The following is a 21,194-nucleotide window of genomic DNA, read 5'->3' on the forward strand; positions in this document are numbered from 1 at the left end:
TTAAAAAAATATAACTATGTTTTTATGAGGTTTAAAAGCAAGCCAAAGTAGTCTTTGGAGTTGAAATCAGAAAACGTGGTTACCGGGCGCCTGGGTGGCTCAGTTGGTTAAGCGACTGCCTTCGGCTCAGGTCATGATCCTGGAGTCCCGGGATCGAGTCCCACGTCGGGCTCCCTGTTCATCAGGGAGTCTGCCTCTCTCTCTGACCCTCCCCCCTCTCGTGCTCTCTCTCTATCTCATTCTCTCTCTCAAATAAATAAAATCTTTAAAAAAAAAAAAAAAGAAAAGAAAACGTGGTTACCCTTCCTCGGGGTTAATGACCGACTGGAAGCATTCGGGGGAGCTCTCTGGGTGACTGGAAGCATTCAGGGGAGCTCTCTGGGTGACCGACTGGAAGCATTCGGGGGAGCTCTCTGGGTGACCGACTGGAAGCATTCGGGGGAGCTCTCTGGGATGCTGTTACATTGCTGTGTATATATGTAAAAACCCACTGGTCTGTTACTTTGTGTAATTTACATCTTATATAAAAAAAACCCCGAAGAATGGTGGCCTCTATACGACAAATGGGGAAACTGAGTCACCAAGGGAGAATGGTGTCACACAACGCTTCTCAGATTCACCTGGAGAGGGGGTCTGAGTGTTCGGAGACTATATTGGAATCCTGTCATTTCTAAGCTGCTTCATTAAAATCTGAAGTTTGCTACAAAATCTTGATGGAATGCTTAATCCTTCCAGACAGTTACCATGGAGTCTGGCTTCAGCCCTCCCGTTTTTCCTTGGCAGTGCGCTCAGCCAGAGTGTATTTGGCCAGCCAGACCGACCACTCTGTTGGAGGATCCACCCGTCTGCCTTGCACTCAGGGGACTCCTTCCCTGAGGCAGCTCTGTTTTCAGCCTTTCTAGTTTCACCCCTTAACTTTCAGGGGCCACAGAACAGTTTCCCTAAAATGAACATAATGGGATGAGAAATTGTCGAGTCCCAGCTCTGGTTGCCATCCTGGCTCTGGCGTCCACCTGTGTGGCCAACATTTCACTGAACCTCTCTGGGCTTCACTTGTCTCCGAAAAACGGTAGGGCTGAGTTTGAGACACTAAAGGACCTTCTCCTTTGAAATCCCTGTCTCCCCTACATAAGATTCTTTAGTGATGCTTTGGGTCTCCTGATGGTCATCTCCACCCCCCCTCCCCCACCCCCCGCCTCTCCCAGGTGCTTAGGTGGGGTGACTGTTCAATATTTTGGTCTTTGTCGCCCCCACGAGGCCCAGGAGAGCTCTTTGCTGCAGCAGGTGTCCAATAAAAATATTTGTCACCTCTGAAGGGAAGGAAGGCACAGACTACTTCGGTCTGGTTTGCTCACTCTTTCATCCCCAGAAGATGCCACGAAGGAGACGCTTAAGTATTTGTTGAAGGAGTGAAGGAATGAGATTCAGCTCAGTGGAACAAAAGGCTCTTGGAACCATTCCTTTGATGGCGTGTGTTTACGCCCAGAAGCCTTTCACGCGAACGGTCCCCCCCTTCCTTTCCGGTCGGAGTGGCTGGCCCCGTTAGGGCTCCCAGGAGATCCAGACCCGCATGGACAGTAGGCCGTGTCCGGAGTGGGGATCCGGAAGCGTCAGGGCTCTGCAGAGAGTCTGGGGAGAGGCTCCGGTGGGCATCCGGGGGGATGGGAGGGAGCGAGGGTCAGACGACCGTCGGGGACACGGACAGGGCAGACACAGGCGCGGCCGTGGGGGACGGAGGGCGGGGGTGGGACGCCGGTCGTCAGAGGGGAGGCACCTCTGAGGGGTGCAGACGCTAGTTTGGAGCGCGGGGAGGCCCAGGAGGGAGGGAGGAGTGCATCCTCCCTGCAGGGCGTTTGGAAGACAAGAGGGAGGCCAGCATCGCAAAGGAAAGCGCGGCGGTCATGCGGATTCCGGGGAGTGTGAGAGGACCGCACTGCACACCAGGAGGAGTGGGTTGATAGATGCTAGAGGCCCGTGTGAACCCTGGGAGCGTGGAGCAGTGGTAAAGTCAGCAAGTCCAGCGTGTGGCACGGGCCATGGAAACCGCCCCTGCCCCTTGTCCAGACTGGGGGGGTGGTGGTTAAGGAGTAGAGAGTGGAGGATGACATGGGTATACTGAGATTGGGGGGGTGCAGGGAGGGCCTTTGGTCACCACAGCTCTCCCTGCTTTCACTTAAGGCAGGTTTTTCTCCTTCAGCTGCTCGTCTGGATTCAAGGATGCCCATGGCTTTGTTTTCATCAGTGGAGGCTTCTCCTATCCCCAGCGAATACCCTTCCCCCGAGTTTGCCCCTCCTCCTCTCTTTGGGCCTTCAGGCTCATTTCCTGCCCTGGGTCAAGGCGGTACCTGCTCAATGCCCAGAGGGACACACCATACACCTACAGACCCACGATGGGAGTGGAGAAGCCTGATGACAGCCTGCAAGACAAGGGAGCTTCGTCCCCCCTGGTTTACAGCTGTCCTAAGTGCCTGCAGGTCTTCCAGAATGCTTTCTGTCTCAAGGCACATGGCCTGTCCCACTTGGATGTCCAGCACGGCATCTTTGAGGCTTGTGCCAAGGCCTTCAGGCAATCCAGCAGTCTTGGCCAGCACTAGCCAACCCCGCGGGCTTCCTGTAGGTGTTGCTCAGCACATCCTGGCGCATTAGGGCAAACTGAGTCTCCTACTGATATGGACACAAAGCTGATGCGTTTAGTGAACAGTGTGCTGGGAACTTTTCCCCAGCTCTCCAATGTGGAGCTTGGCTCTGGCATGTGGACAGGCGGCATCGTTTCTGGGCTGTCGTATCCCAGACTGAACAATCTCCAACCTCAAGGTGCAGTGCAGGCCTATGGGTGGCGGGGAAATCGGGAGGAAGTAATGAAAAAGATGCCCTCACCTCCTAAGGGGCTAATGATCTTTTCCCCTTGAGCCTCCCCCAAGAGGCAGGGACCTTGGGTTTAAACTCTGCATGGGGTGGGATTTATGACTGGGGAGTTCACTCTCTGGCTTCAGTCCTCCCCGTGTAACCCAGGAACGAATTCTCTCCTCCCTGTCAGCACCAGATGGCAATGATTTGCCAAACCTGCTAAGGCATCTAGCTTCCTGCCTTGTTCTTGTTTCTTCCTCTGCATGTTAAAACTGGGAAAGTCGTGGGACGCATCCCGAACCAGGTCAAGTCGGTCACCTGTTCTGTCCTCCCTTGGGCCTCTGTGCTCCAGTGGTCACTTACTTACTGGCTGTGGTGGGGTGCTCTGCACATGTCCTCCTGTGGCTGTAGGAAGCAGCTCAGGTTGATGCAGAGGGAGAGGGGCCGACTCCCACCGGGCCTGTGCGTGCGCCCTCAGCCGGCGTGGGTCTCACATTTGGGATTCTGGCCCCGAGTGTGCGGTCCCTGCAGAAAGCCCTCCGTGCGTTCCAGCAGCCCCAGCCAGCGCTGGCTGACCCCCCCGGGTGGCTGCTGCTGCCGGCCTCTCCGGGAGCTGGCCCAACAGATCCCGCTGGATTCCTCAGGGAGGGGCCTCCTGGCCGGCTGTGGAGTTGGAGGCCAGGGGTTCAGCTGTGCTCTGGATCTGGGGATCAGTTCCCTCCAGGACTGCAGCCCACGGAGGGACTGGCGGCACGGCACCTGGCTCTGGGCCACTGACCGCCTGTCTGGCCTCGGATTCACCACCGGCACTCTGTCTTCCTGCCGTGTGATGTATTCCGTGTCAAGGCCGGGGTTTCCTCTGCTGTCGCAGGGCGGGAATCGTCCGTCCCTCTGGCTTTGCTGTGTGGCCACAGAGAAATGGCCAGCCCCTTCTGATTTTGGTTGCGGTCTGTCCCCTGCGACGCCGGAACCGTTGTTTGGGGGTGTTCCTTTCCCGTCGGGGCGGGTTTCCGGGGCGGCGTCCGGCCACAGTGGTGTCGGGCCGGGCGCGGGGCTGTGCGGGGCGGCCCGTGGAGGTGACCGCACGGCGCTGGGCGCCCTGCGGCGCCCCGAGGTAGGCCTGCCCCGGGCCTTCCTGCCTAGGTCCCCGTCCAGGTCCCGGCCCCTCGGCTGCCCCGCCTGCCCCTGCGCACCCCTGGCGGCCGCGGACCCTTCCCGGTGGCCGGGGTGCACATGCGCAGGGAGGAGGCCCGCGGGCCGGACCCCAGCCGCCCCCCCCACCCCGGCCTGTCCGCAAGAGGAGCCCAGCTTTCCCCCGCTCCCGGGGCTTCGCTGGCCCGCAGTGATCCGGGAGCTCCCAGTGATCCGGGCCCACAAGAGGAGCCCAGCACCCCTCCCCGGGGGGGGGGGGCTTCCCTGGCCCCCAGTGATCTGGGCCTGCAAGAGGAGCCCGGCCCCCCCATCCCTGGGGCTTCGCTGGCCCCCAGTGATCCGGGAGCTCTCAGTGATCCGGCCCCGCAAGAGGAGCCCAGCCGCGCCCCCCCCCCCCCCCCCCCCGGGGCTTTGCTGGCCCCAAGTGATCCAGGAGCTCCCAGTGATCCGGGCCTGCAAGAGGAGCCCGGCCCCCCCATCCCTGGGGCTTCGCTGGCCCCCAGTAATCCGGGAGCTCTCAGTGATCTGGGCCCGCAAGAGGAGCCCAGCCCCCCCCCCCCCCCCCCCCGGGGCTTTGCTGGCCCCAAGTGATCCAGGAGCTCCCAGTGATCCGGGCCTGCAAGAGGAGCCCGGCCCCCCCATCCCTGGGGCTTCACTGGCCCCCAGTGATCCGGGAGCTCCCAGTGATCCGGGCCCGCAAAAGGAGCCCAGCACCCTCCCCCCGGGGGGCTTCGCTTGCCCCCAATGATTCAGGCCTGCAAGAGGAGCCCAGCCCCCCCCCTCCCCGGGACTTCGCTGGCCCCCAGTGATCCGGGAGCTCCCAGTGATCTGGCAGCTCCCAGTGATCCGGCTCCCAATGATCTGGGCCCGCAAGAGGAGCCCAGCACCACCCCCCAGGGGGCTTTGCTGGCCCCCAATAATCCAGGCCCGCAAGAGGAGCCCAGCACCGCCCCCCCCCCCCCCGGGGCTTCGCTGGCCCCAAGTGATCCAGGAGCTCCCAGTGATCTGGGCCCACAAGAGGAGCCCAGCACCCCCCCTGGGGGGGGCTTCCCTGGCCCCCAATGATCCGGGCCCGCAAGAGGAGCCCGGCCCCCCCCATCCCCGGGGCTTCGCTGGCCCCCAGTGATCCAGGAGCTCCCAGTGATCCAGGCCCGCAAGAGGAGCCCAGCACCCCCCTCCCCGGGGGGCTTTACTGTCCCCCAGTGATCTGGGCCCACAAGAGGAGCCCAGCACCCCCCCGGGGGGGGCTTCACTGGCCCCCAGTCATCGGGAGCTCCCAGTGATCCAGGCCCACAAGAGGAGCCCAGCACCCCCCCATCTCAACCCCCCGCTGGCCCCCAGTGATCCTGGTCCGCGAGAGCCGCGCGCTCCCGGGAGCCACGGCATCGCCCACTCGGAGCGCGTGGAGCCTGCAAGCGCTGCAGTGAGGCCGCTATTCATTGGTGCGCTGGCCCAGCTGGGTCCCCCCCCCCCCCCCCGCCGGCTCTGTCCTGGAGTCCGAAGGATGCCCAGCGCCTGACCCAGCACGTGCAGGCTGAAGGGAACTTGCTGGACAGTGGAGAGGCCACGGAGACTCCACAGAATCTGTTTTTGGTACAGATGGCAGAGGCCCTGGTCTTACTTGCTGTGTGACCGGAGCCTCCGTCTCCCTGGTCCGGAAGAAGGAATGGCTTGGGGTTCCCAGCCAACCCTGGTCCGGGGTGAGAGGTGGGAGCTCTTGTTGGATCCCTGGCTGCCCCAGCTGCTTTTCATGGCCCGGGATGGACGGCTGTGCCATTCTGTAACCCCGTTCCCACCTTAAGTGGGATGGAAGGGTACCTGAGTACCGCAGCTGAGCTACAAGTGTGTGGCCCCCCCCTCCCCGGGGCTTTGCTGGCCCCAAGTGATCCAGGAGCTCCCAGTGATCCGGGCCTGCAAGAGGAGCCCGGCCCCCCCATCCCTGGGGCTTCGCTGGCCCCCAGTGATCCGGGAGCTCCCAGTGATCCGGGCCCACAAGAGGAGCCCAGCACCCTCCCCCCGGGGGGCTTCGCTGGTTCCTTCCTTACTTTCCCTAACTCACGGGGCTTCTACGACAGGCTCTAACCAATGTGAGTTTTGATTCTTAAGTTGTTGGGGTGGAGATGAAACCCAAACTTTGTGGGAACGTTTCCTCTGTGGGTGTGAGTTCTTGGTGAGAGCTTTCTGAGGCACACCTCCCTCTGGGAGCCCTCAGGAACTCATTGATGCATCCACTTACCGAAGAGGGTAGGATGGCTGAGCCAAGGCTTGGAGGAGTGAGTGGGAGCAGGAGGTGTGGCATTGTTAGGATCCTGTCCAATGGAGCAGTGAGGGCTTGGGCCACACGAGGGACTCCAAGGGCAGGGGGGGCTTGGAGACTGAGAACCCCTGTGAGGGAGGTTTGGGGAGGCCTGGGATGGGGTGCAGAGAGGAGGGCAGGAAGCCTGGTGAGCGGATTACTAAGACCCAGATTGACCCAGACGCACAGGCTTGGCAATCACTTCGTTCCCCAAAGGGGAGAAGGGCTTGTTGCATGGGAATGCAAGGTCGTGTGGAGTGAACCGTGGGCGTTGAGAGGAGAGTGGTCCAGGACAGTTCCTGACGGAGGCAGGGTTCCGGCTGCAGGCTGTGGAGGGAAGTGAGGATGCTGGAGCGGGGACCCTGGCTTTGATACCGTCCCTGCCCCTTGGGCTGGGGAGCGGATGCGAGCCTCTTGCCCTTCCTGAGGCTCAGTGGAGTGCCTGCCTCACTGGATTACTGAGAGGCTGTGTGAACTGAAGGCTGGGGACGTGAGTAATCGGTCACAGAGGAAGCTGGAGAGATTGCTGAGGGCCACGGGCTGGGAATACCAGACGGCCAGCATGAGCAGAGGCACAGTGATCCAAAATCTGACATGTGGCCAACTGGTCAGGGTGGCTGGGGCAGACGGTGAGAGGCTGGCATGCCAGGCTGAGCCGGGGGAGGATCCTTCAGGAGCTGGTGAGCAGGGCATACAGGAGACACAGAGCCAGCCTGAAAACACAGGAGTCTTTGCACCTAGAGCCGTGTAAGTTCAAGGTCTCGTCAGGGGCTGCGAGGTGCTGTGTGAGGTGAGGGGTGCGGTCTGGCTCTGGGGAGCTGAGGAAGGGGGGCAGGGGAGAATGAGGACATCCAAGGTTCTGGACTTGAGTGAATGTGGGGGCTTCATCATGATCATGTCCCAGGAGAGAAGCAGGGGTTTTTATGGGGGGGGGGGGTAGAGAATGCTTCACTTTTGGATTGGGTAATTGAAAACATTCACTCATTCATTCATTCATTCACTCATTTATTCAACCAAAATTGAATGGAGCCCCTACCCCCCGCCAAGACCTTGGCTAGGTTCTGAGATACAATGTCAACCAAGACAGAACTCTCTGCCTTTGTGGAGTGGGAAAGGCAGACAGGAGAAGAGTAAATTGATAAATAAGCCAGACCACCATGGACTGCCCTATGGGATGTTGAAAGAGAGAGAACAGAATGAGGAGGCAGAGCAGGGTGTCACCTGCTTGACCTCAAACACAGCAAAGCTTCAGTGATGAAATACTGTCCGAGCGGAGATCTGAGTGGTCAGAAAGGGTCCATCCTGCTGAGGGGCTAAAGGCAATACTCCAGAGAGAGGGAAGAGCAAACAGAGGCCCTGGAGGATGGGGGAGGTTGGGGGGCAGCACTGTGCTCGATGGGTTTCTGGGCTTTATTCTAAGTGCAGTGCAGAGGGTTTTAAGTCGGGACATGACATGATTCCGTGGGTTTAAAAAAAAAAAAAATACATCGCTGCAATATCGCCATAAAGAGAAAGTACTGGAGGAGGCAGAGGGTGGGGGTGGGAGGCTGTCCCTGTAAGCAGGGGGCAGATCGTGGTTTGCACAGCGGTTGCCCGGGGCAGGTTGGGGGGAAGTGTGAGGTGGTCACCAGCTCTGGCTGAAGCTGGTGCTGTCCTGAGGAGGTGTGACCCAGGCCAATCACATGATCTCTCCCAGCTTCAGTTACCTCATCCATAAAAGGGATCTTCATGACCCCTACCTCGAAGGTCTGCTCTGAGGATGCAGTACACTTAGCAATGCAGCTCTCATGGATGCAGGTAGTTATATGGTTCTGAAACTCAAGAAAGGGATCTAGGAAGACTCATTGGGTAGTTGTGTGGAACAGAATCTGTGTTGCCCTGGGGGACACTTGGAATGTCTGCTGTCACAAGGGGGCGGTGGGGATGAGAGGGCATCTACAGGCATCTGGACAATACCCTACAATGTAGAGGACAGCCATCCCTCACACCAAAGAATGATCCAGCTCCAAAATATCAGCAGTGCCGGAGCTGAGAAACCCTGGTGTAGACAGATGGTGTAGTTGCCCTGTAAAGGAGGCATGCCCTCTGTTCACCAGTCCCCCTTCTCCCTACTGCCCGGTGAGGACAGTGCTGTCTCGTAGCAACAGAATGTGAGCCACGCTAAAAAAAAAAAAAAAAAAAAAAGGTGAACCAGGTGACATCAATTTTAGTAAGATGCCTTACTTAACCCAGTATATCCAAAGCATTACCATTTCAAAATGTAATCAATATAAAAGTCATTCATGAAAAAGTCGTTACTCTTTTCTTGTAAAACTAAGTCTTCAGAATCTGTGGGGTGTCTTGCATTTACAGCATATCTCAGTTCAGACCAGACACATGTCGAGAACCGAGGGGCCACACGTGGCTGTTCTGGGCAGCACAATTCTAGAGGATCTTTAATTTTAGCCCAATTCCACAGATGTTATGGAGGTTTCTGGAAGGTTTTCGGAAGAATGCTTTCTCAGCTCCAGCTTATTGCCACATCTAGAAATTGTTTTCCAGCCGTGTCTGGGATTTTGAATTTGTGTATTGTCTGGCTTCTTAAATATTGCCCAGTAAAACACTGACATGTAGCATATGGTCCCAACCAGATACAACTCTGAGTCCTTTCTGGTCTGCGGGCCTCCAGGTTGAGGGTGGTGGGAGCTGTCCCAAACCACAGGCAGCCACTAGCCACGTGTGGCCATTTAGATTTACCCTAAGAGGAATAGCATTTAAAATTCAGGTCCTCAGGCCGCAGTAGCCGCACTGGGCTGGTCACCGCAGACAGTTCTTTCTGGTAGCTCAGTGGGATGCAGCTCTGGCCGCCCCCCGCCTCCCCGGGCCTGGGGCTGCGCGCCACAATAGCGCCCTTTCTCTCCCTCCGCTCTGCGCTCCCGCCGCCCCCTCTCCGCCCGGTCCTGGGCGGCGCGCTCCCCGCCACGCCGTTCCCTGCTCTTTGACGGTTCCGGGCGTGGCTGCGAGATGCGCAGCGGGCGCCCCAAGAGCGGCTCCCCGTGTAGCTGCCGCGCCGCTGCGAGTCGCACCTGCAGCCCGGCCTTCAAGCGCCCAGCCACCTGGCGCGGCCCCGCACGAAGCTCCAGGCGCGGCCTGTGGCGGGACCCACTTGCACCGAGCACTGCCTTGGTTTCCCCCTGCGCACCGCGCTCTGTGCCGGGCACCACCGAGACGCGGCCGCCGCGCCTCCTCTGGCCTCAGCTTCCCATCAGCCCGACGCGAAGAGCCACCCTTCCCACCTCCACAGCCAGCAGTGTCTGGCCTTCCGTGGGCCTCGGTCTCCCCGTGTGCCCGACCGACAGAACCATCCCGCTGCCGAGCAGGGGGAGCGCGCGGAGCAGGCGGGACGGTCCAGCCTCAGCTGGACAAACCTGGGTGCGCCCCTTCCCTGAGCAGCATCCGGCAAACACGGACCGCCTAGCCCGTTTATTAATGATGTGTGTCGCGGCGCCCGAACAGTTCCTGTCGGGAGCGGAGGGGAGCGGGAGCGGGGGCAGGGCGCCCTCCGCCCGCACCGCCGGGGCTTAAGGGAAGCGGACCGTGGGAGCGGCCCGCTCCGGGACAGCGGAACCTTCGTTGCGGCGCGAGCGTTTCCGGACGGTGCCCTTTTCCAGCGACGCCGCCGCCCCTCGCGCCCCCGCGCCCGCGCCCCCCGCGCCCGCGTCCCCGGCGCCGCCGGCCCGGAGCTCCCGGAAGTCTCGGTCCCGCCGCCGCCGGCACTCGCGAGGGGAAGCCCGGGCCGCCCGGGACCTCGGCCCGCTCCTCCGGTCCCGAGAGGCCGCCGCATCGGGTACGGGGGCCGGGACGGAGGGAGGAGCCTGGCTCCGGGACGGCGCGAGGCCGGGCCGGGCTGGGGGAGGGGCGGGCGCCGCGGGGGTGGGGTGGGGTGGGGTGGGGGTGGGGCCCGGCGCGGTGGGAGCCGGGCGGGGGACGGGCGGGAGGGAGAGAGGGGCCCTGAGGGTGCAGCGAGAAGGGGGGCGGGGGGACCCCGGGCGCTGGGGTTACAGAAGGAGGCGGCACACAGGAGCTGGCTGGAGGGATGGAGAAACGGAGGTGCCAGATGCACAGAGGGGAGGGGAGGGGGCTCCGGGGTCCCGGGGCGGCTAACGGGGAGCGGGACGAGGCCCCCGAGGGGCACAGACAGAAGAAAGAAGGATGTCGGGGACTTGAGTCTAGGGGCGGGGGAGACGGGGGCGACCCCTGGGGGGCATCTAGGTGGTAGCAGGGCCCCGGTGTGGGGTGCGCGGAAGCAGCAGCTGAGGCGTCCTAGGGCTGTGTGCGTGAAATCCAGACAATGGGTCCGCTAAGCGAGGGGGAGGGTGAGACTTGGAGATGTTAAGTGCAGGGCCGGAATAGGGGAGCCCAGAGTGAAAGCTGGCGTTCTTAGGGCGTACCCAGAAGGGAATCCGAGCGAGGCCACGATGTGTGCAGAGATGGGGAGGCCTCCCAGGGAACGAGGCTGCTGTGCTGGCCCCAGGGGGAGAGGGTGCCACCCGAGCTGGGCCTGGGAAGCCGAGGAAGCGAGCGACCCGTTAGGCACAAGCTGTACAGGGAGGAAACAGACTTGCCGATTGGCAGGCTGTGGGGGATTTGGGGGATAGGGAAGGCGCAGGATAGGGACCTCCGGCCTGGCCTGGGGGCCGAGAGGGAGCCGCGGGAGGAAAGGCAGGCAGGGGGTGTCCTGGGAGCGGCGCCGCCTGGCCTAGAGGCGGCTTCTCTTTTGCAGGAGAGGTGGGTCAGTGGTACAGAGAGCCCAACGAGCAGTGGTAATAGGGACGCTCTCCCCCAGGAAGTCGCGATTTTAATTTCTCCCCCCTCCACTGCTCGCAGCTGACGCCCCAGATGCTGCTGCTGCCGCCTCGGCCACCCCACCCTCGGTCCTCCTCTCCAGAGGCCATGGACCCACCGCCCCCCAAGGCTCCCCCTTTCCCCAAGACGGAAGGCCCTCCCTCCACTCCATCCTCGGCGGCAGGGCCCCGGCCCCCGCGGCTGGGCCGCCACCTGCTCATCGACGCCAACGGGGTGCCCTACACATACACGGTGCAGCTGGAGGAGGAGCCCCGGGGCCCGCCCCAGCGCGAGGCAGCGCCGGGAGAACCCGGGCCGCGCAAGGGCTACAGCTGCCCGGAGTGCGCTCGCGTCTTTGCCAGCCCTCTGCGGCTGCAGAGCCACCGCGTGTCGCACTCGGACCTCAAGCCCTTCACGTGCGGCGCCTGCGGCAAGGCCTTCAAGCGCTCCAGCCACCTGTCGCGGCACCGCGCCACGCACCGCGCGCGCGCAGGCCCGCCGCACACCTGCCCGCTGTGCCCACGCCGCTTCCAGGACGCCGCGGAGCTGGCGCAGCACGTGCGCCTGCACTGAGTTCCAGACCCTCGGGGCCTCGCGAGCCACACAGCGTCACTCCCACACGCGCTCCCAGCCTTACGCGCGGCCTCCGTTTCTCCACCCGCCCAACGGGAGAAACACCAGCCCTTCCTCACCTTCCTTCTAGCTGTGTGCTGTAGACCAAGCCGCTGCCCCTCCCTGGGCCTGGGAGCCAGTCTCGGAGCTGGGTTCGGCCCGGCTGTGCTGCGCGAGCCTGTGCAGGTGACAGCGTCTCCGAGCCTTGGTCTTCTGCTCCGAAGTGGTGAACGGTTGTGTGCGCGGAAGATTTAACAAAAGAGCACGGCGCGGTCTGGCTCATTTCTGTATCTCCCCCTTTCCACCCACAGCCCTCACCCCTTACTCAATAAACATTCCGCACTCCACTTTAGGGCTCTGATTTGCGTGTGTGTGTGTTGGGGTGCGCAGCGGGCTGGGAGGGGGCAGCCAGGACCGCGAGCACCTGGGAACCTTCCTCTCGGCGAGCGTTTCTGGCCGGATCCGTTTCCCGAAGGCCCAGGCGCCCCGCCCCCACCTTCCTCCCGGACCCTCTTCTGCGCGCCCCGGCCCGCTCTTCTGTTACCGGTGCCACCAGCTCCCGGGGGACACCCAGAGGCCTCGTCCCGCCACCACCTGCGAGCACGGGGGTAGCTCGGGGCCGTTCCGGAGTCGCCCGGACCCGAGAGGCTGCTGCACCGGGTACGGGGGCCGGGAGGCGGGAGGGAGCGGGGAGCTGGCCGCGAGAGGGGCGGGGCCGGGAGCGGGTACCTGTGCGCTGGGCGGGGAGGGGCCGCTGTGGGGGCTCGGGAGGGCACCGCCCGGAACTCGCGGGGCCGACGCCCTCGAGAGCGCTAGGACCCAGAAAGAACTTGGGGAGGGTGAGCTGGATGGGCGTGGACGAGCGAGAACCTAGAGGTAGCCGGGCTAGGAGCGGGGCGCAGGGCTGCTCAGGGCGGTTGTTGGATGGCGGGTCGGGACCTGCGGGTCTTAACGTGGCAGCCTGTTGGAGAAGGCTCGGGCAAACATGAAAGGGGTAGACCGGGCTTCTGGGTGGAGTAGTAGGATGGGGCGACACCCAGACCCGGGTCAGGGGCGTGGAGAGCCGAGAGAGAAACCTGCAGGTCTAGGGGGTGGGGCCTGGAGAGGCCCTGCGGGTGGCCAGAGTAGAGGGGCGCCCAGGCACCTGAGGAGGGTGCAAAGAAGGAGGATAGAGCGGGGTCCCGGGTGCGCCTGTGCTTACAGTAGGTGATGGAACGGGGGGCAGGGAGAAGGACCCTAGAAGCTTTACACAAGGCCATAGAGTCCGGGGACGGAGGCTGGGGGATGCACAGGTCGTGGGCAGCGTACACGGAGGGTAAGGAACAGAGCTCATGCAGCCAGCTTCCCTCCTTTACCTAACCTCACCCTCTCTCCCGTCCACCAGGCCTCAGCCAGCCCTCCGGATGCTGGTGCTGCCCTCCGCAGAGGCCATGGAGGCCCCGCCCTCTCGGACAGGCAGGTCTCCAGAACCCGGACCTTCCTCCTCCACAGGACCTCCCCAGACTTCCTCGTCTCCGAGGCCCAACCACTACCTGCTTATTGACACCCAAGGCATCCCATACACCGTGCTGGTGGACCAGGAGTCTCAGAGAGAGCCTGGGGCAGATGGGGCATCAGCTCAGAAAAAGTGCTACAGCTGCCCTGTGTGCTCCCGGGTCTTCGAGTACATGTCCTACCTTCAGCGACACAGCATCACCCACTCGGAGGTGAAGCCCTTCGAGTGTGACACCTGTGGGAAGGCATTCAAGCGGGCCAGCCACCTGGCTCGGCACCACTCCATCCACCGGGCTGGCGGTGGGCGACCCCATGGCTGTCCGCTCTGCCCTCGCCGCTTCCGTGAGGCCGGTGAGCTGGCCCAGCACAGCCGGGTCCACTCGGGAGAGCGCCCATTTCAGTGCCCCCACTGCCCACGCCGATTTATGGAGCAGAACACGCTGCAAAAGCATACTCGGTGGAAGCATCCATGAACCAGGCTGCGGGGTACCCCAGGTACCATGGGGTTCTGGGGGGAGCCTGGACTCCTGTTGCCCTCAGACACCAGGCCAGTGCCGAAGGCTGGGTTGCAGCCCTGGACACAGACACACCTCCTGCAAAGGCCAAGCCCTGCCTGAAGGAGGAGCTCATGAGTAGCCTTCGTGTCTTGGAGATAAGATGGAGACAAGACGTTAACATTCACAGAGTGGAGCCCCTCCAGCTTTCGGCTGAGCCCTGACTGGAGGTGTGGGGGAGAGTGCTATGGGTGGAAATTCTCCAGCCTGAAAAATGGGGTTGGGAGCCATCAAGAATCTGCACCAGCTTCCCGAGGCCTCCATGTTGATGCTGGGGGACGGGGCCCCTGACCTGCCTCCCAGCCCCCAGCCAGGGCCTGAGACTGGACGCCCAATAAACACCTTTCCCATTTTGAGCACTTGAGATTTGTTTTTGGGGACAGCGGCTTGGCCAGCCTGCTGCCCAACAGGGAGATTCAGCAAGTGCCTGGCCCACCTCTTTTTGGGCAGAAGAACAAATCAGCCATTTCTTCTCCCCAGAGAGGGAAAGAGCTTCCCACTGTCTGACCTCAAATAACAGGAACAGCGCCCTGATCTTGAGCTTAGACTATGGCCAGGTGTTGTGCTGAGCGCCTTGCATGGGTCATACCAGTGCAAAATGCTTGGCTTGCCTGGCATGGGATGGGAAGGTTGGCCTTCCGCACTGGGGTCAATCTTAGTGTGGCTCCTCACAAGGTGCATCATCTAGGCAGAGTGTTTTTAAACCCACCCCCGCCCCCCCTTTTTAAAGATAGGATCTATTGTACGATACATTTTATTAGGCAACCCAGTATACGTTACACAAAATATATGTGAAACAAAACTTTAACAATACTGAATCTCTGCCACGTGCAGTCCCCTTTTTCTTCCTCCTGCCAATTCTGTTCTATTATATTGAATTCCCTGCCCATGAACCTGTAGTTTGCAAAACACCGATCTAGGGCAGGTACCTCCCCCTGGACGTTTTTGACCCAGCCTGCAGTTTGTCTGTAATGTGAAGCAGGTAGGAGAGGAGGGTGGCCACAGCTTTCTAAGTGGTGCAGACATTTAAATTCTCCTTCTGCAAGGTTAAAGCCCTACTCTTGTAGGGCTGGCAAAAATCCCACTAGCAACTGGTGACTGAGAGGAGAGGCAGGGAGCTGAGCCGAAAGCTGAATAAACATCTGCCTTCTTAATGAATTTTCCTTGCGCGTTTGTTTTGTGCCAGGCACTGTGCTGGGCCCCATTTCTTCTTCCGACCTCTTTTTGGGTGGAAGAACAAATTAGCCATCTCCACTCCCCAGAGAGGGAAAGAGCCTCCCACTGTCTGACCTCAAATACCACTGCCAGCGCCCTGATCTTGAGCCTAGACTCTGGCCAGACGCTGGGCTGAGCGTTTTGCCTGCACCATATCAGTACATCCTCACAAGGAACCTAAAAGGGACCATAACTCCCCCCACTTTACAGGTGAGTAAACTGAGGCGGGGTTGGGGGAGAAGGAGCGGCCAAGATTGGGTCTGAAGGCTCCCAAGCTAGCTCATAACCGCTACCACAGGAGTGGTGCTGGTGGTGTTCCAGGCCCCTATTTTCAAGGAGGGTAACTCTAACCCCTCCACCCTCCCATGGTCCTAGGAACCGTGCGTGCTGTCTGGTTGTGCTGGTGATGTGCATACTGTGGGAGATGGGAGCGGGTTGCGGGGGTCCGGGGGGCCAGTTCCTAGGGTACCGTTGAAAAAGATTCTCCCTGTGCTTCAACTTCCCTGGCTGTCTCCTTCTCTCTCCCGGGCCCGACTCGGTGTGTCGCCACCCACCCCGGGGACCCCGGAGTCGCCTGCTCTCCAGGAATTGGGAGTTTCTCGACGTTCCCTGCCCGGGCTTCGCGGAGGGAGGGGTAGTACGGCAAGGGGCCGTCGCGCAAGTGCAGCCCGCGCCTCTGCCGCAGACGGCGGGCCTCGACTGGGGCCGGAGGGTCCCGGAGGAGCGCACCGACCGGCGGACCGGGAAGCACCGACGTCCCTGCCCGCTCCCACCGGCCCGCCACCCCGCCCGAGACTCGCCGCCTCTGCCGCCCAGCCCGCCCGCGGCGGGTGGGCGCTTCCCTCCACTCCCCGCGATACTTTGCAGACGCTCCCCGGCGCCGGGCATGGGCGCCGCCGCTGTCGGTCCCCTGGCCGGATTCCGCGCGCGGGTGGGTGAGCGCGGGGCTCTGGCCCCTCCGACCCCGGGAACCTGTGGGCGGGGGGTGGTGGCCGCATCTGCACCCGCGGCCTAGTGCGTCTCCCGCTGGGACCCCTGGCCCACATCGCTCCCCCTCCCACCCGGGGGACAAAGGGCGGGGGCGGGGGCGCATCCCCACGCGTGACCTTCCCCCCGCACTGCGCACGCGCCCCGCCCCCTCCACCACGGGGGAGGGGCCCTGCTCGCCCACACGAGTGCGGGGGAGGGCCTGCGCGTGGGCTGGACCCCCACCCTACGCCTGGAAGTTGGGGCACGGTCCCCTCCCCCCCTGCACCTCTCGCTTCTTTTGGCCCCGAGGTGACCCGTGATGAGGGTCCGCCCTATCCAGGCCAGGATGTCTCGGCTCTGTGCCCCGCGGGGAACCCGCTCCTCCTCCTCTCAGTAGCTCAGGGTCTGGCCCCCAGCCCCGTCGTTTTCTAGGAGCCCAGGAGTTTGAAACCCCAGGTGTCCTCCCTCAGACCCAGGAGTCCCGGCCCTCAGCATCATCCCCCCACCCCCAGTGCTAAAGAGTTGGGTTCCACCTCCCCTGGGGGGGTCCCTCCATCTGTGGCTGCCCTTTCTGTCCAGTGCCCCTGAGGCGCTAAGCTGCCTGGGTCCACTGGAGGCCGCGCCATGAATGACCGAAACAGCCGGAGGAGGACACGTGAGGAAGCTGGGACCCTGCCCCACCCTTGGTCCCACCACCGCCCTGCCCATCCCTGCCCTTTCCTCCCCAGGGCTGCTGTGGTTGGGGGCTGGTCTGAGGTGCCTGGGGCCTTCCCTGGGGTGACCCCTGGCCTCTCCTCTCCAGTGAAGAAAGACGATGAGGCCTTCGAGATCTCCATCCCCTTCGATGAGACGCCCCACCTAGACCCACAGATCTTTTACAGTCTGAGCCCCTCTCGGGGAAACTTCGAGGGTGAGCTGGGGGGAAGGCTCGGAGGGACCCCAGTCAGCTGGGGTGCAGGGCCCTTGAGGCCTGGGGTGTGACCAAGGCTCCCCGGTGTCCCTAGAGCCTCCGGAGGCCGCATCCCCGACCGTGGCCCTGATGAATGGTGTCAGGGCCCAGCTGCACATGGCCCTGGAGAGAAACTCATGGTTGCAGAAGCGCATCGAGGACCTGGAGGAGGAGAGGGACTTCTTGCGGTGTCAGCTAGACAAGTTTATCTCCTCTGCCCGCATAGATGCAGGTGAGGTGCCTGAGGGGCTAGTCCCTCATCTCACTCCTGGGCCCTGACACAGCTCTGGCCCTTCTCCGGGATACGGGACCCTTCTCATCTACTCTCATCCTTTGGTGGCCCAGTGGAGATCTCTCCCTACACCCAAGGCCGTCTCTGGGACCCCAAGCTCGGCTTCCTTCCTGCTTGACTCCTGCCACTGCTGATGGGCAGAATCCTGTGGCCAACCCCTGCCAGAGATAGTCAGGGCTTTCCTTTTCCAAATCTTTACACCCTGTTTTGGAGAGTGCAACTTCTGCTTTCCTCCACATGATGTTCAGCCCCTGGCTGGCTCCTCCCCAGGACCCTGTAATCCCCTGTGATTCAACTGACAGCGTGGGCAGGGGGTGTGTTTTTTCAACATCTGTGTTATTGGGGACCCCTGTGCTCTGGAACTACCTGTGGCTTGGGTTGCTAGGACCTCCCATTGTCTCCCCATGCTGATGGGAACCTACCTAGGATGGTTGGGCCCAGGGTCTTCTGGACTTTCTCAGTGAGAATCCCAACATTGGACCTCCCCCCAGCCCACCTTCTGTCCAGGTGCAGGCAGGCACCTGACTTTCCCAGCCCACTAGACCCAGAGCCTGGGATTTCTCTCAGGGTGAGTCCCCCACCCCAACCAAGGCCTTGCTTGCTTCCTGGATTTTGAGAGTCTACTCTTCTGAAGGTCCCACTGAGTTCCCAGAAGCCCCCTTCTCCACTGGGGGAGCCTATAGTAACAGACTCTCTGAGGTGTCTGGTCCTGTCTTGCTTCTCTCAGCCCTTCCCCCCAGATCTCTTGCCATAAAGCTTAGAAGTCAGAAGAGCATGAACCCATGCCCCACCTGTGATCTCTGCCCCCAAATCCAACCAAGTACACTGTATTCAGCCATCTTGGTGAGAACTACAATGTCTGTACTGCATTTTCTGTTGGTCTCCTTGGGGGCTCCAGCCCTGGTTGAGGCCCCCCTCCTGGGGACCTGTGTGATGTGCATCTGTCCCCATCTTACAGCCAGCCTCTTGCCTCCTTCTCCCTCCTGTTCTGGAAGCTCATGTGTGCGGGTCTCTCTTTCTCTCTGTCTCTCCAGAGGACCACTGCCGGGTGAAGCCTGGGCCCAGGCGGGTTGAGGGGGATGGCCGCGGTGGGGCTGGGGGTGAGGCCTCAGACCCCGAGTCAGCGGCCTCCTCGATCAGCGGAGCATCTGAAGAAGGCAGTACCATGGAGAGGAAGAGGCAGAAGCAGAAGGGAGGTGCTGGCCGGAGGCGCTTTGGGAAGCCCAAGGCCCGGGAGAGGCAGCGGGGTGAGCAAGGCGCACGCAGCGGGTGGGAGCTCAAGGGGTCTGGGCTGGGGACTTGCTGTGACCTTCGAGGAGGCCCTCCCTTCTCCCCTAGCCTGGGTGTCTGTCCCAGCCTCCACCCTCAGCAGCCTTGCCGTCTGGGGTCTCTATCTGAGCCTCAGGCTCCTCCTCAGTAACAAGGGGAGTGGGTGAGGCTCAGCTGGGCTGGGAACTCCCCCTCCTCTCTGGGCCTGCCTTCTCTGATTTTTCCACTTGTTTCACTCTGTGTCCCTGTCTCCCACCACCTCTTGACTCCTCACCTTCCTGTCCTCTGGATTTCCATGTCGTTCTCCTGGCTTCTCCTGTATGGGGCTCCCTGTCTGTCCTCGTCCCGTCTCTGCCTCCCGTGTCCATCTCTGTTCCTCATGTCTCTGTTTCTGCCCCGCCCTGGCCCTGCAGTGAAGGATGCAGACGGCGTCCTCTGCCGCTACAAGAAGATCCTGGGCACCTTCCAGAAGCTGAAGAGCATGTCTCGGGCCTTTGAGCACCACCGAGTAGATCGCAACACGGTGGCGCTGACCACGCCCATCGCGGAGCTGCTCATCGTGGCCCCGGAGAAGCTGGCGGAGGTCGGCGAGTTCGACCCCTCTAAGGAGCGCCTGCTCGAGTACTCGCGCCGCTGCTTCCTGGCCCTGGACGACGAGACCCTCAAGAAGGTGCAGGCCCTCAAGAAGAGCAAGCTGCTGCTTCCCATCACCTACCGCTTCAAGCGGTGATCCTGCCCCACCTGGCCCAGGACGCGCCCGTCGGCCCCCACTTCCTTCCTCCTGTGCCCCTCCTGGCACCGGGCGAGCGTGTGCATGAGTGGTGTGCTCCTCCAGAGGGCCTGGGGTGTTTCTGCGTGTGCCTCTCCTGCTCCTGCAGATCCCCACTCCCACCCCGGGTCCCTTGTATGTAGATCTGCTCCCCTCCTTGCCGCTCACGGTCCTAGCACCCTCCCCTCCTTCTGCATTCCCTGGGGAGGGGCGTCCACATAGCCAGGCTCCCAAGAGCTACCGCCCAGGGGTCGGTTTCTGCCCTTTCCCAAATACTGGCACCCCTCCCACGCGAGCTGCACCGTCCTGCCCTCACCGGCCCTCCCTCCTGGGGACACTGCGAGACTGCGGGGCCAGGCACTGTACATACCCCGTCTCTACCCCAGCCCCGAGACAGGCTGGCCTACTCTGCCAGGAGCTCCCCACCCGCCTTCCGGACGAGAAAGAATTATTCAGAGAATTTAAATTAAAGACAGACGATAAAATTTGGGATAAACTAGGCCCGGCCTCTTCTTGGAGGGGGCGTCCGTTGCCGCGGAGACAGCGAAGGGGCACCGGCGAGCTCCACGGAGCGGGCGGTCAGGCCGGGAGCCGGAGCTTGGGGAGACAGGGTGTAATGAGCACTCCCGGCGGCAGGGGCGGCGGGAGAAGCAGCTGTGCCCCAGGGAGCTCGGAGGGGCAGAGCTCCGGGAGGGAGGTGTTAACGCTGCCCGCGGGGCTAGCTCGACTAGAGGCGGGGCGGCAGGAGACGGGACTCGAGGACCGCGAGCAGAAGCGACCGCCGCGAGGGGGGCGAGACACGTCTGGGCGGAGGCTTCCACGCCCGCCCGCTAGGAGGCGGTACTGCCGGGTTACGGGTCTTCCGGAAGTGCCCTCTACGTCGCCTGCTGCGCCTGCGCTGCGGGAGGGGCGCGAGCGCGCTTACGCGGTTGCTACAGCAACCAGGACACGGCGGATGTGCTTAACGGTCTGCAATTCAGTACCTTTCCCGGAGTAAGGGAAAGTCTCGCGCACGCGTGCTGGGGCCTCTGGAACGCGCTCGCCTCCCGCACGGTGAGAAACCTCGCCTCAGACCGACCTCTACGCAGGCGCAGAAGCCGATCTAGCCCCCCTTTCTCTTCCACTCTACGCAGGCGCACAAAGCCGCGCTGGCAACCTCCGCAGCGGCCGCGCGCACCCTTCACCCCGCTGCCTGCTTTTGTCTCGCGCAACCTTTTTGGGCCCTGCGCGAGATCGGCCCGTCTTTCCCTCCGCTCTCCCCACCCGGAGAGCCAGGTGCAGAGAGCCGGGACCCCGCCCTTTCTCTGTATCCCTTCTCCTGACCAACCTCGTCTCTGTCCTCCCTCCCTTTTCGGTTCCCGAAGCCGGAAGGAGCCGAAGCGCCGACGGAAAAAACCGAAGCTGTCCCCGTGAGTGAGGCCTTCCCGAAGCGGTGGCGGAAGGAGCCGAAGTTCTCGGGCAGGGGAGGAGCGAGTGCACTGTCCGGAAAGAGCCGAAGCTTGGCATCGGGTTTAGTCCTCTGGGTGGTTCCGAGAGCCAGCGCTGGAAACCTTCAGAAAGCGCAGAAGTCCGGGACGGTTAGGATTGTCGGAAGTAGCCGATTGCCTGGATAGGGCCGGCGGCGAAGAGCGGGCAGAATCTGCGGGAGCGGCCAGAGACTGGGGCGGTTTGAATTGTCGGAAGAAGCCGAACCCTTGGGGGGGGGCTGGGCGCAGAGGAACGCGCGGACCTACGGAAACACCCGAACGTTGAAGAGCTAGTTTCCGAAAAGTTACGATTGCTTCGGAAGCCGGTGAAATCCTCGCTTCGGGTGTTTTCGGAAGCAGCCGAAGCCGCCGCTCCCGATTCCTTCTACGGTCGGGAAATAGCGGACGCTGTTTGGAGCCAGGCTCTGGGGGGAGGGGCGCCTCGCGGGCGGGAGGGCGGGGAGAGGGGCGGAGCCGGGGCGGGGC

At 62.1% G+C, this 21,194-nt stretch overlaps 4 protein-coding genes and 1 long non-coding RNA gene across 10 annotated transcripts; 3 read left to right on the forward strand and 2 right to left on the reverse strand.

Annotated features, from left to right (window-relative positions):
* Positions 1-1,189: 1,189 nt before the first annotated feature.
* Positions 1,190-5,776, reverse strand: LOC135362806 (collagen, type I, alpha 1a-like). Its single transcript, XM_064580617.1, has 3 exons — positions 5,621-5,776; positions 3,215-4,524; positions 1,190-2,827 (listed from the first exon to the last, which is right to left on the reverse strand). Exons 1-2 carry the CDS (start codon positions 5,774-5,776, stop codon positions 3,322-3,324), a joined length of 1,359 nt encoding a protein of 452 aa, XP_064436687.1. The 3' UTR covers positions 1,190-2,827; positions 3,215-3,321.
* Positions 5,777-9,315: 3,539 nt separating this feature from the next.
* Positions 9,316-12,078, forward strand: ZNF580 (zinc finger protein 580). Of its 2 annotated transcripts, none has more exons than XM_045892301.3 (2): positions 9,316-10,121; positions 11,162-12,078. In XM_045892301.3, exon 2 carries the CDS (start codon positions 11,174-11,176, stop codon positions 11,690-11,692), a length of 519 nt encoding a protein of 172 aa, XP_045748257.1. In that variant the 5' UTR covers positions 9,316-10,121; positions 11,162-11,173; the 3' UTR covers positions 11,693-12,078. The 2 variants fall into 2 exon arrangements, with proteins under 2 accessions (XP_045748257.1, XP_045748256.1); XM_045892300.3 differs by lacking the exon at positions 9,316-10,121 and adding an exon at positions 10,220-10,384.
* Positions 12,079-12,214: 136 nt separating this feature from the next.
* Positions 12,215-15,186, forward strand: ZNF581 (zinc finger protein 581). Of its 3 annotated transcripts, none has more exons than XM_045892295.3 (2): positions 12,215-12,391; positions 13,116-15,186. In XM_045892295.3, the coding sequence occupies exon 2, from the start codon at positions 13,135-13,137 to the stop codon at positions 13,696-13,698; it is 564 nt and encodes a 187-aa protein (XP_045748251.1). In that variant the 5' UTR covers positions 12,215-12,391; positions 13,116-13,134; the 3' UTR covers positions 13,699-15,186. The 3 variants fall into 3 exon arrangements, with proteins under 3 accessions (XP_045748251.1, XP_045748253.1, XP_064436654.1); XM_045892297.3 differs by lacking the exon at positions 12,215-12,391 and adding an exon at positions 12,402-12,607; XM_064580584.1 differs by lacking the exon at positions 12,215-12,391 and adding an exon at positions 12,402-12,570.
* Positions 15,187-15,786: 600 nt separating this feature from the next.
* On the forward strand, positions 15,787-19,741 carry CCDC106 (coiled-coil domain containing 106). Of its 3 annotated transcripts, none has more exons than XM_045892273.3 (6): positions 15,787-15,925; positions 16,543-16,618; positions 16,766-16,873; positions 16,968-17,144; positions 18,239-18,451; positions 18,887-19,741. In XM_045892273.3, exons 2-6 carry the CDS (start codon positions 16,588-16,590, stop codon positions 19,201-19,203), a joined length of 846 nt encoding a protein of 281 aa, XP_045748229.1. In that variant the 5' UTR covers positions 15,787-15,925; positions 16,543-16,587; the 3' UTR covers positions 19,204-19,741. The 3 variants fall into 3 exon arrangements, with proteins under 3 accessions (XP_045748229.1, XP_064436641.1, XP_064436640.1); XM_064580571.1 differs by having other exon boundaries at positions 15,792-15,929; XM_064580570.1 differs by lacking the exon at positions 15,787-15,925 and having other exon boundaries at positions 15,934-16,618.
* LOC129046321 (uncharacterized) lies at positions 19,709-20,707 on the reverse strand. Its single transcript, XR_008507385.2, has 2 exons — positions 20,570-20,707; positions 19,709-19,839 (listed from the first exon to the last, which is right to left on the reverse strand). It is a non-coding gene; the product is annotated as an uncharacterized LOC129046321 (long non-coding RNA).
* Positions 20,708-21,194: the final 487 nt, after the last annotated feature.

The sequence above is a fragment of the Mirounga angustirostris genome, unplaced genomic scaffold (assembly GCF_029215605.1).
Source record: "Mirounga angustirostris isolate CCGP_5_RB_7025 unplaced genomic scaffold, mMirAng1.0.hap1 SCAF_16, whole genome shotgun sequence".
NCBI lineage: Eukaryota > Metazoa > Chordata > Mammalia > Carnivora > Phocidae > Mirounga > Mirounga angustirostris.